The sequence below is a fragment of the Rattus norvegicus genome, chromosome 3 (genome assembly GCF_021556685.1).
Source record: "Rattus norvegicus strain SHRSP/BbbUtx chromosome 3, alternate assembly SHRSP_T2T, whole genome shotgun sequence".
Classification (NCBI taxonomy): domain Eukaryota; kingdom Metazoa; phylum Chordata; class Mammalia; order Rodentia; family Muridae; genus Rattus; species Rattus norvegicus.
Window position 1 is genome coordinate 152,004,817 of NC_141536.1, and position 13,154 is coordinate 152,017,970.

The 13,154-nt window shown below is 48.0% G+C and overlaps 1 protein-coding gene across 10 annotated transcripts in view; it reads left to right on the forward strand.

Moving 5' to 3' along the window:
• Hnf4a (hepatocyte nuclear factor 4, alpha) overlaps window positions 1-13,154 on the forward strand; it is a 61,769-nt gene that overhangs the window by 29,663 nt on the left and 18,952 nt on the right. For 6 of the 10 annotated variants that reach the window (XR_015682109.1, XR_015682110.1, XM_087649741.1 and 3 more), the window contains 2 exons: window positions 10,472-10,646; window positions 11,564-11,658. Coding sequence is in view for 6 of the 10 variants with exons in the window: in XM_087649741.1 (XP_087505867.1) it covers window positions 10,472-10,646; window positions 11,564-11,658 (270 nt within the window). In the remaining 4 variants the exon portion in view is untranslated. Of the gene's footprint in view, window positions 1-6,150; window positions 6,443-10,471; window positions 10,647-11,563; window positions 11,659-13,154 lie in introns of those variants that run through there. The other 4 variants (XR_015682107.1, XR_015682108.1, XM_087649725.1 and 1 more) reach the window with 4 other exon arrangements.

Below are 13,154 nucleotides of genomic sequence, written 5' to 3' on the forward strand. Positions count from 1 at the left end.
ATTCGTGAAGCCCTGGAGGGTAACTCGGAAACAAGACATGGTGGGCACACACACCTGCAATCCCAGCACTCAGGAAGCAGGAGGATCAGAATTAAAGTCGTCTTTGGCTACACAGATAGCTAGGCTACCTGAGATCCTGTCTCACAAAGAACGAGCGAGGGAGAAAGAGATGGCCCAATGTGGCAGGTCCCTAAACCTCTGTTCGAAGCAGATGTGGGCCCACCTCTTGGCTAGCTGCTACCTCTTCCCTGCTCAAACTCCCTGTCCATCTGCAGGATGAAGGAGTTGGGTCTCCAGGCGAGCTCTGAATTCATCTCTTCCAGAGGCTGTTACCCTTTGAGCTGGGGCCTGACAGATCAACAAGAAAGGATAGAGGAGACGAACAAGTTCCACACCAATGGTGTCAAGACTGAGAAGTGCCCTACCTAGGTGCTGCCCAGACTAGGGGTTCTAATTCCCAAAGATCACATGGCCAGCAGAGCCAGGAGTCACTGACCAGTGGTGATAATCACTACTGTTGCATACAGTATCTCTGGGCATCCGTAAGGGAGGTCCCCACACCCTGCTCAGATAGCCAAAATCACAAGTACTCGATGAGTGACCACTGCGTTTGCATATGACCCATACACAGCCCGTTGTATGTTCAGTCATCTTTAGGGTATGTATGCCACCGTGGGAGTGCTATGTAACTAGTTGTCTTGTTGTTAAATCAACTTTGGTTTTTTTGTTGTTGTTGTTTTGTTTTTCTTTTCTTTTTTTTTTGGAGCTGGGGACCGAACCCAGGGCCTTGGGCTTGCTAGTCAAGCGCTCTACCACTGAGCTAAATCCCCAACCCCTAAATCAACTTTATTAAAGAGTCAAGGGAATGTACTGTATAATGGCCAGACAAGTGTTCCAGCTCTCAGGAGGCTGAGGCAGAGGGATTGTTTGTGCTCAGGAACTCAAGGCAGGTTGGGTAATACAGTAAATCCCATCTTGAATAAATACATATCATGACTTGAGCATGTTGAGGTCAGAAATAATAATAGTATTATGTGTGTTTGTATGTTGCAGTTTAGCTTATTCGGCTGTGTGTGTGTGTGTTTGTGTGCATGTGTGTGTGCTCGTTTGTGTGCATGTGTGTGTGTTAGTGTGTGTGTGCATGTGTGCTCGTGTGTGCATGTATGCATGTGTGCTTGTGTGCATGTGTGTGTGCTCGTTTGTGTGCATGTGTGTGTGCTTGTGTGTGTGTGTGCATGTGTGCTCGTGTATGCATGTGTGCTCATGTGTGTGTGTGCATGTGTGTTTGTGTGTACATGTGTGCTCATGTGTGCATGTGTGCTCGTGTGTGTATGTGTGCTTGTGTGCATGTGTGCTTGTGTGCATGTGTGTGTGCTCGTGTGTGTATGTGTGCTTGTGTGTGTGTGTGTGTGTGTGTGTGTGTGTGTGTAGGTTGAGTACAAGTGCACATGAGTATATCTGTACGTGGATCTGACATCTCTACCCTCCTCTATCACTTTCCACTTTTCTTCTCCACAGGGCTTCTCACTGAACCTGGAGCTCACTGTCTGGTTGGGTTGAATGATCTGTGAACCTTGAGATCCTCCTGTCTCTGCTTCCAGTTACTGAGATTAGAAACATATAAACTGTGCCAAGTTTTTCACGTGGGTGCTGAGGATTTGAACTCAGATCTCCTGCTTGTATGGCAAGCACTTTAGCCACTGAGCCATCACCCCAGAATCCTTCTATTGTTTTTAAATAAAAACTATTTATTTATTATTTGTGAGTAGAGGGGGAGAGAGGTGGGATGGGGTGGTACAGAGATAGAGAGGCAGGGTAAAGGTGGGCCCAGGGACAGAGATGTAGATGGTGGGTGGGCATGATCTTGCTGAGGTCAGAGGACTATGCTTAGGGCTTGGTTCTCTCCTACTGTGGGTTCAGGAACTGAACTTGGGCCGACAGTTTTTTTTTCTTTTTCATTTTTTTTTATTTAGAGAATACTTTATTAGTTTTTGTAATCAAACCCACGTATATAAGACCTTACATATTTAATACAGTGTGTTACCCCTGTACAAATGGAAAAAACTTAAGTTCAACATTTCTAGACCAATATGGCTGTTAATTTCTGTACAGTGCCAACTCAACACAGTAAACGGGGATACTTTTTTCGAAAGTTGACAGCACAGGTAAAGTTTCAAAAAATTCAAATTATATATCTGTATATATATATTTATATTTATATAAAAAGACCAATAATAGCAGTGTGTTATGCATCAACAGCAGCAACAGCTTTTCCGGGTTCTGCAGTCATCTGAACAAAACTGTAGAGACATCCAGCACACTCCATTAAAAAAAAAAAGTAAAAAAACAAAACCCGAGAAAACAGCACAGTTCTGTTACTCTTGTGGTACCTGGCACCATTTTTTTTTTAATTAGCTTCTCAATCATCATCTGGAAAGAAAACATTCTGAGCAACATCATTAAAAACAGCTCTGATAAAGCACTTGGGCCGACAGTTTTGTGAGGCAAGCCCCAGCTAAGCCACATCTCTGGCCCTGTTGTCGCTGTTGAAACAGAGTTTTGTATATTCCAGCTTGGCCTGAACTCCAGGTCTTCTTTGCCTTCAGTGTCCACTACATCTGACTCGGGCACATTTTTCCTGATATTTTCCATCCACATTGTCAGGCCTCGAATGTAGAACCTGTGGATCTGAAGGGATAACATCCTTGTCATGTACTGACCACAGCCACCCTTCTGTGGGAAGGATTTACCCCATTTTCCCAATGCAGAAGCAGCCGAGAAAAGCAATGTCTGAGACAACAGATATTCTTGACCCACATATGTCAGACTCCATGATCTAAAGAGGCAGCAATCAGGGACAGCTAATTGACAGCATGAGCTTGCTTAATTGTCTCCAAACGACCGTAAACCCCACCCAGGTTAGGCCCCTTTTACAGACGCTAGATTCAAAATCGCTCGTCCCAGACTCCAGGACCATTAGAGCGCACAGGTGTGACACATGTAGGCCAAGGAGGGCTGCGGGGAGGGTACTGCTCGGAGTCAGCTGAAGGTGGAGGGAATCATGAATGAGACAGTTATGCAGTTTATGATCTGAATGGGTAGGCTGCTGTGGGTGAGTCGTGACAGGGTGGGACTTGGGTGTGGAGCATGCAGCATGCCATGTGTGCCACAGTTTGTGTACCTAGCAGCTCTTCTCATGCGAGCTCTCTTTCCCTCCTGATAGCTCTGTCTGTATGTGATGTGTCCTGGCCAACCCTTGCTCATCACAGACTGTGTTTAGAGGAATCTACATTGTCGTCCATAAAAAGACTCATTGAGTTGCTGCCCCAATAAAACTCTGACTGGCTAACGATCACATGATCACACTCTGCTTGGAGAATCATGGAACTGTGTCTTTTATGAGGAGCAAGCTTCATGTAGAGCAGATATGGCAAACACTGTGGTGTGGTTGTGGGTGGTCTGTCAGGTGCCATCCCTTTCCACCCCAGCCCAGCCCTTCTTCCAGGATCACCGAGACAAGATAAGTGGAGCCAAAAAGGGCCTGGAAGGGTCCCAAGTCAACTTCAGAACTTTCGGGGGTCTTATGGTGTGGGCTGCGAGCTCCAATCTTTCCTCTCCCTTCAACAAAGAAACAAAGAACGAGCCCAGGATCTTCCCCCACTATAATGAAAGTTGCCCAAAGAAGGACCGAGAACCACAGATCCATTGGAAGAGTGATGGAAATGTTTGCTTCGAATCATGTGCGAGTATCCAGGATAGAAGCGGGGCATGCCAGGTCAAACTCAGATCACCAAGCTTGCAAGGCAAATGTCATCACCTGTTGAGCCATCCTGGGGGTCCTAGAGATAGTTTCTAAACCCAGGTCACTTGCCCTGAGTCTAATATCTTTCTTTTTTTTTTTAAGATTTATTTATTTATCATATACAAGTACACTGTAGCTGTCTTCAGACACACCAGAAGAGGGCATCGGATCCCATTACAGATGGTTGTGAGCCACCATGTGGTTGCTGGGAATTGAACTCAGGACCTTTGGAAGAACAGTCAGTGCTCTTAACCACTGAGCCATCTCTCCAGCCCGTCTAATATCTTTCTTTCGCACGATTGCCTCCCACATTCTCTTCCACCATTTTGTCTCTAGGGATAGGACGGAAGGGGCATAATAAAGTTAAGGAGTACAGAAAGAGGGCTTCTAATGATATCACTATGGTGTTAAGACACATCTACACATCCATTCACTCATTCCTTTATCCATTCATTCACTCATTCACTCATCCATTCATTCACTCATCCATTCATTCACTCATCCATTCATTCACTCATTCACTAGTTCATTCATTAGTTCACTCGCTCATTCATTCATTTGCTCACTCATTCATTCACTCATTCATTCATTCCTTCACTCATCTATTCACTCATTCACTCATCCATTCATTCACTCATTCACTAGTTCATTCATTAGTTCACTCGCTCATTCATTCATTTGCTCACTCATTCATTCACTCATTCATTCATTCCTTCACTCATCTATTCACTCATTCACTTATTCATTCATTCATTCATTCACTCATCCAGTTGCCCTTTTACATACCCATGAGTTTCAGTCATTCACTCAGTAATTCACCTGGCCTCCTAGTCACTCGGTTTTCTGGTTCATTCACTCTCTCCAAGGCAGACTCTGTTTCTCATTATTGCTCTGTGTTGTTACCATGCCCTCTGAATTGATCTTTCGACTAGCTGAGCAAGACAGGCACTGAAGTTTTCTCAGATCCTGCCCTCACACTCGACCATCTGTGACTCTCTCTCCTCAGCTAGTGGGAATCTCAAAAGTGTCAGCAGAGAAGGACACAGAGAGGGACTGCACAAAAGGACAGGTGCTCCAGGTCCAGGGTTAAACCCCTTAAAAGGTGTAGACAATGAAATGAACATTAAAAGAAAAGTAAAGATGGCTCAGTGGTTAAGAACACTGGCTGCTCTTCCAGAGGACCAGAGTTTAATTCCCAGCACTTATATGGCAGTTCACAACTGTCTGTAATTCCAGTTCCAGGGAATCCAAATCCCTCTTCTGGCCTCCCTAGATCCAGGCATGCATGTGGTGCACAGACATACGTGCAAGCAAAACTCCTACGTATAGTGTATTTTTAATCTAAAAAACCCAACAAACTTTAAAAGGGTGGAATGAGTGTTAAGGCATGCAGAGAATCCTGCCCCAAAGGGAAGAGGTGGACAGAAAAAAACAGGGAGGCAAAGGGGAAGGTGGAGACCCAAAATGAGAACAGGTATTAGGCATGGTGGCACAGTCCTGGTAATTCCAGATCTTGGAAGGCTGGAGTGTCAAGAATTTGAGTCCAACCTGGGCTACACCGCAGAACAAAATGATGACTTGGAGTTTGGGGGTTAGCCAGTGCACCTGGGCAGTTATTTTTATATCTTAGGAATTACCCAAACTACCCTTTCTGATGGCCCTGTACATTTTATGAGATGGAAACTGAGGCTTGGAAAGAGTCACAATAAGCAGGTGGCAAGGGCTGCAGATCTTGTCTGTGCCTATCCTGGGAGGGGTAGGTGCTGTGGAAGCATTCGGTGTGACAGAGAGCCCTCCATGACGTCTGGTCCAGCTGGAGCAACCAGGAGCTATCAGGGGCTAGGGAAGAGACTTGAAGGTGAGTCCCAGTGGTTCTCAAAGACAGCTGACAAACCACAAGGGAACCAGAAGAATTCTCCTCAGCAAGGATCCAAAAGACCCAAGTGTGGGCTTGGGGATTAGGTTTCTAATTCAAGCGACCCAGGACCGCTTTATCTCAAATTGAGGATGGAAGTCAATGATTTGAGAAGTGGTTGGTTTAGGGTTTCATGGTGGTAGACTTGTTCAGTGTCCAAGAACGTCAGCTGGGATGTCCAACTTGGTAGGACTTGGGGGCTGCTGAAGCGATGGTCCAACAAGTGCCAGTCTTGTTCGGTGCCTGTCTTGGAAGATTGGAAACTGAATATTAATGAGTGGGGGCCCAACAGTTGTAATTTAGCACCCCAGGTGTCAGTCAGAAACCAACAAACAGCCAAATCCCTGTGACTCCGCCCAGACTACCCGGCAACGGGGGTGATTAACCATTAACTCCCACCCCTCCCCACAGAGCCTCCACCCTCTGCAGAGGCTAGGCCAGGACGCCAGGCTGAATCTCCCAGAGGACAGTTTGAAACAGAGGAAGGCAGAGAAGGGACCTGGGAGGAGGCAGGAGGAGGGCGGGGACGGAGGGGCTGGGGCTCAGCCCAGGGGCTTGGGTAGCATCCTGGGCAGGGCAGGACAGGGGGCTGAGGGGTGGGTAGAGGAGAATGCGACTCTCTAAAACCCTCGCCGACATGGACATGGCTGACTACAGTGCTGCCTTGGACCCAGCCTACACCACCCTGGAGTTTGAAAATGTGCAGGTGTTGACCATGGGCAATGGTAGGTGGGGGCAATCATGCCCAGGTATGGAACGGATCTTTGGCACTGGACTTTGGGATGGGAGGGGAGATACAGAAAACTGTAGGTTGGCCCTATAGACTCGTACAGGTGTTGTCAGGTGAAGCAAGTGGGCCTTTGTACTGTGGCCAGAGATATTCTGGGTGACCGAGACCTACAGAGGTGGATTTCCAACAGAAAATTTCCCAAGATCCTCCCTACCTAGGCCCCGGGGTCTTACGCTGCCCTGCTTACCAGGAAATGGGGCCATGATCGTGAGCTTCCTCTGGGTGGCTACCGCAATCCTATCCAACATGGCCCTATCTTCCAGGTCCCCGGGCCCTTTTCTGTGTAAGCAACAAAAGGTCTGTCTTGTCTCTAGAGATTGTGACAGGAGGCATGTCTACATTTCAGACTTTGGGAAACTGGACTTCAGGAGAAAAGTAGGCTTTTCAGACTTCCCAGCTAAAAGGCCAATACAGTGGTGTTTACATGGTCGGTCCTAGGTGTCCTTGTATGTGGCGTGGCAAATGCCGGAATACAGCTGTGTGTCTGATCCCCTTTTCGAGTTTGTGTCCCGGCTTCATTTGTATGTATCAAATGGTCTGTAGTTCTGTCTCCAGGACCATTTGGTTTTTGTTTCATTTCGTTTTTTTTTTTTTTTTTTTTTTTTGTTTGGCTTGAATATATGTATGTCTAGTATCTGTAAATGTGGGTGACAGAGTGGACACGCTTGTAAATGAGGGCATACCCTGTGCTTTTGGCCTGGTGACTCTGGATGGCATGTTTTCTTAGCACATGTCCATACAGCCCCTGTGCTACTGGGCACCGCTCTCTGTTGTACAGGATTGTGTAGCGCCATTGGACAGGGCTTTTTGTTTGTTTGTTATATATATATTTTTGAGATAGGGTTTCTACATAGCTCTAGTTGTCCTAAAACTCACTACGTAGACCAGGTTATCCTCAAACTGAGAGTTCCACCTGCCTTTGCCTCCCAGGTGCTAAGATTAAAGGCATGCACCCACCGGGTCCAGCTTGGTTCTGTTTGTTTCGTTTTTGTTTTTGTTTTTGTTTTTTATACAGAGAGTATGCATTCCTGAGCTGGCCTGAAAGTTAGAACATACTCCCATGTCTAGCCTGGAACTTGAGGTCCTCTGACCCAGATTCCCAAAACACCATGGTTATGTTGTGAGGGTCTTAACCGTAACTGTATTCCAAAACTTAGGATTCCCGGCAGCAGCATGTGTGTCTGTGTCTGTTGTCCCTGTGTCACCATCATTCAAGCACCTGTTCCAATATCACCGAGAATATGTCCGTGGGGGTTGGGTGGGGGGAGGGTGTTTCCTTTGCCACTTCTGGAGGATGAGAAGCTTCTGGAAGGGATGGGACCAGGTTCCGGGCTAGCACTGGGGAGATGGCACCTGGCTGAGGCTGGCCCTGCCACCACTTTCCTTCTATGACTCCACGACACAGCTTTTGGGTTTCAAGGCTTAGGTCTGGAAAACTGTGCACTCTTGATCTAGCCAGAAGGAGGAGGCAGCGTGGGCTCTGTCCATGGTCAGTCCTCCCCATCCCCCACCCCCGCCGCTTGCCCCTAGTACTGTGTGACCTCCTGTATGTTACCTCTTTCGCCTCTTATGCAGTATGGAAATGGGTTCCTTTACCCCAGCCTTGTTGGCCATGGGCGATTCAGAGGAGGTACTCAGAGAAGTGTTTAGGGTGAACAAGTTGCTTCTGCCCCGAGGTGGTAGCACGTGACACCCCCAACCCCCACCCCCAGGGAGGACAGTACTTGTCACACTCCTGGCCACCACACAGCCCCTTCAGTGTCTGAGAGTTCTGTGTTCCTGTACCCGAGGCCGAGCCCTTGATTAAATGTCCTGAGGACACATCAGTCACCCCCAGCTCTGGAAAAACCCTTCCTCCCCAGTCTCAGTTTCTTCATCTGTAAAACTTGGATAGATTGAACGGCATATAAGGTTTACAAGGTCTTTCCTTGTGCTTGCTTGATCCCTCCATGGGTGGTCTCCAGGACTTGGCATATGTCGGCATATGTTGGTCATATGCCCTTCTGGAGTTCACAGAGGTCTGAGAGTTGAGGTTATAGGAGGCTGTCCTCCAAAGGGATTGGGGTCCATCCTGAGCTAATGGCTAGAAGTGCTAAGGATATCTGTTCCCACAATCCATCCCCACTTCACAGAGAGCAGAAGGGTCCCCACAGATCTCCAGGCATGGGCAACATGGCTAGAGAGCACAGTATATTAACCCATAGGCCCAGCCCCTCTGACTGGCAGCAGTGTAATGATACTGGACAAGTCCCTTGTTCTCTTCGAGTCTCGGTGTTCCTAACTGGGAAATGGAAGTGACCTGCTGACCTCAGGGGGAGTTGATCCAGTTGGCTGTACCTAGTCCGTGCTGCCCATCAAGGGGACAGCTTGCCGTCCTCTGCCCAAGTTGCGGGCTCAGCTCTCCCCGGGGGTCAAGAGAGGAGAGGACAAGGGAGAAAGAGCCAATGAAGTTTAACAATTATCCCTGCCTTGGGAATAATTCACCAGCCGGAGGGGGCTCCGCTCTGAACACTCAGAAGTCCTAGGAACGGTTCAGCGAGAAGACAGCAGAAATGAGGAACAGATACAAGACGCCTGCTGAGGGAGTTCTCGGCTGCCGAGAAGAGTTTAATTTCACAGACAGTTCTAGAACTTACCGTGTGCCAAGCATTTCCAGCTGACTGACTCACTGACTGTGGACAGCTCCGAGAGCTGACCATGCTCTGTCTGACAGGTGGAGGGGGGCAATGACAAGAAATAGCCCAGTACCATGAGACCAATTGGGAATTAGATCCAACGCTATGAAACCTCAGAGTCTCTGCTTCAGCATACCACAGCCCTCTCCGGTTTGCAATAGGACATTCCCTTAGGAATCCAAGGTCAAATGCTGAGACTCTCTCTATAGAAAGGCCCTCGTGTGTGTGTGTGTGTGTGTGTGTGTGTGTGTGTGTGTGTGTGTGTGTGTGTTGCTCACATGCATGGACTTCTGTTTAGGAGAAGGGGATTATTTATCATCTCCAAATGGTGACTTTTTTTTTTTTTTTTTGAGACAAGGTCTCAATGTAGCCCAGACTGCCTTGGAACTTAACATTTAGCTGAGTCTGGCCTTGAACTCTTGATTCTCCTGTCTTTACCTCCCAGGCAATGAGATTTTCTAAAGAGTTTATATGTGGTGGAAGATTTGCTTATAGAAAAAGTACAATCTTTTGATATGTGTGTTAATATACATACATACATATTTTATGATACATAAACTATATATACATACACACACACACACACACACACACACACACACACACACACACACACACACACATATATATTTGAAAACCAACTGAACCAGTTAAACTGATCCCTTTGCAGTTGGGGAGATTAGGGCCAGGGAACGGAGCTGGTCCAAGACCAGAGGTGAGTTAAGCACCAGTACAAATTGCCCAGGACTTTTGGCACACAAGCTGAAATCTCTTTTGCCAGAGGTTTTGAGTCTGTTTTCCTTACACTTGGATGGGGAGATGGCTTCTAGTCTGTGGTTCCCACATCTGCCCGGATGTGGCACCTCTGTCAGCACCCACCCCAGAGGCAAAGAAAAAAAGTGTTCTTTGTGTATCTTTCTACTCTTTGAGAGGCTCTGTGGAGTCTGAAGGCTAAGTTCAGGACCCTCTGGTCCAGTTCTTCTGATGACAAAATGGCTGGGTAGTCACTGTCCCCAAAGCTCCTAATTAAGAGACTGTGGTGGTGAGGTGTCCATCCCTTCCTGAGGAAGCTGAAGCAAGTCCTTGCAGGCACTCCAGGAGATCCACAGCACAGTTGGTTCTGATTTACAGACTGGAAAGTGAGACTCCAGAAGCCACTTGACACTGAGGGGAACAGGAAGGAGTTGACATAGCCCTTAGCCATGGGTAGCCTGTTGTTTCAGGCTTGGTTTTGGTTTTGTTTTGCTCTCTACCCCTCCTGGATCCTCACTTACCCTCTTTTGGCGCAGACACATCCCCATCTGAAGGTGCCAACCTCAACTCATCCAACAGCCTGGGTGTCAGTGCCCTGTGTGCCATCTGTGGCGATCGGGCCACTGGCAAACACTACGGAGCCTCAAGCTGTGACGGCTGCAAGGGATTCTTCAGGAGGAGCGTGAGGAAGAACCACATGTACTCCTGCAGGTGAGGAGCCAGCTTAGGCCTTAACTTTCCCAGCCGGGACACGGGTATATTGGGATTCATGTCCTCTGAGGGTCCATCTTGAGGCGTCTACCCTTCCAGACATTCAAAGACAGTCTGGTTTCTTAGGAGCATCTGTGGACTCAGGGGCGAGCAGCTACCTCTTAGCAACTGCCTAACGACCTTAGAGAGGTTAGGACCAGCCCTCCAACCTCCTCTTTTTCTAGGTCCTAACAAGGCATTGGCCCTAAGTCTTTCCAGCTACCCCAGTGGGCCCCCCCCAAGATTATGAAAATTCTTCTTTCAAAAGCATCTCTCATTTTGGATAAGAACAGTAAAATACTAGAAGCGGGTGACTGAGACATTGCTCCGTGACAAGCCTGCATTATACCACTGTCACCTGCCAGTGCCCTTTTGATGTGGTAACGATTATTATCCTCATTTTGTAGATGGGGATGGCTATGTCTGGGAGGGCTAAGAATTTACCTGAAGCCAACCAACTTAGGTGAATGCTGGAGACAATATTGAAAGCCATCCCCTCTCCCTCAACCTTTACCTGCTGTGGACTAACAACTGACTTTAAGCCATATCCAGCGGCATGCTAAGGGCTATGAGCACCCATAGGATGTGGTAGAAATAGCTGGTACCCCAGAGGCTAAGGTTTCCAGTTCAGCTCCACTGCCAACCAAGTGATGAAAGTCACATGCCACCTTTCTGGGCTTCAGTTTCCTATGCTGAGTGGGACAGAATGGACTTTTTCAGATAGGCCACAGACCCTCTGGCTTCTGGTTAACATTAGTGCTCTTGAGATGCAAACATGGAGCAGGGAGGCTGGGGGTTGACTGATAGCGGGGTCCTGATTCTGTCCTAAGAGGGAGAGGCTATTTCTCCTCCATCCAACCATCCAACGTCCTCTCCAGGTTTAGCAGGCAGTGCGTGGTAGACAAAGATAAGAGGAACCAGTGTCGTTACTGCAGGCTCAAGAAGTGCTTCCGGGCTGGCATGAAGAAAGAAGGTGAGCCCCAGCCCCCCCACACCCCTGCCCCACCTGCACGAAGGCTCCAACCAACCCCGCATTTACAACTGTAGCCATACTTTATGGCTCCGTGACAGGCCCTGGGATGACTGGCTAATGGCTGAGAGGAGGGAGGGCCTGGAGATCTGACCACAGGGAGTGGCTGGGCTTGGTCTTGAGAAAGATTCAGAGATAAAGCTCCCACTCACTCACTTCAGCTCCCAGCAACTGCCACTGGGCCTTCCTGTGCTACCATGAGGCGGCCAAGATGGACGCTCTTTCTAATGGATACAGCAAGCATTAGAAAAAACACAGAACACGACACAGCAAACACCCAAGGGCCTGCCACCGAGTCTTCACTAATATGAACAGAGGGCCTTATTTTGAGTTTCCTGGCCAAAGACAGGCACCACAATCCTCTTAGTCCTCATTGCTGGGTATCAGGTTGTTTCTGGAAATTTCCCCCTCCTAACAGTGGACTGATCTAATCAATCCAGCCTGGATGGTGGAGATGGACTTACAGCGCACACAGTGTCCTCTAACTCTGCCCCGGCCAACTCCTGCATCAGACACGGAGCTGCCTCTTCCCTGTGTCGCAGGTCATTTCATTCCCATAGCTGCTCTGAGAGGCTGGAACGAATACTATCCCCCACTCATAGCAGAAGCAACTGAGGACCGCAGTGGTTAGTCCCCTTGCTGCAGCTCCCATCCACGGCAGTTACTGGACGAGCAGAGCTCCCAACTCCAGTTTGATGCTGTGTGGACACCTCAGTGCTGCCTACACTGTGCCCTCCAGGCCCCATTTATGACAGTTTTCAGCGGCCAGACCTGGAACACGGTAGTGGAGCTGGCAAACATGCAGAGCCCTGGGCCACTCCCTGCCTACAAAAAAGAGAAAGAAAGAAAGAAAAAAAGAAGGAAAGAAAGAAAGAAAAAAAGAAGGAGAGAAAGAGAGAGAGAGAGAAAGGAAGAAAGAAAGAGAAAGAAAGAAAGAAAGGGAAAGAAAGAAAGAGAGAAAGGAAGAGAGAAAGAGAGAGAGAAAGGAAGGAAGAAAGAAAGAGAAAGAAAGGAAGGAAGGAAGAGAGAAAGAGAGAGAAAGGAAGGAAGGAAGAAAGAAAGAAAGAAAGAAAGAAGAAAGAGAGAGAGAAAGAAAGAAGAGAGAGAGAGAGAGGAAAGAAAAAAAGGAAAGAAGAATTATTTTTCTCATGCTCGAAAATTAAAGAAAAAAAATCTTTATAAACTTTTTCCCCCAACTAAAGTCTTCTTCTGGCCCACACTGTTCTCTTCTCGCCAGACTGTCACGCACATGCACATGCACACATAGACACCGTCTCTCTCTCCCCTCCCCTCCTTTCTCCTCCTCCCTCTCCCTCCCCTTCCCCTCTCTTTCTCTCTTTTTCACCCCTCCCCCATCTCTGAATCAAGAACCTGGGCTCCAGCTCATGCTGGGCTGAGAGAGACAGAAGGTGAGGTAAAGGTGACAGCCTCCCTGCCCA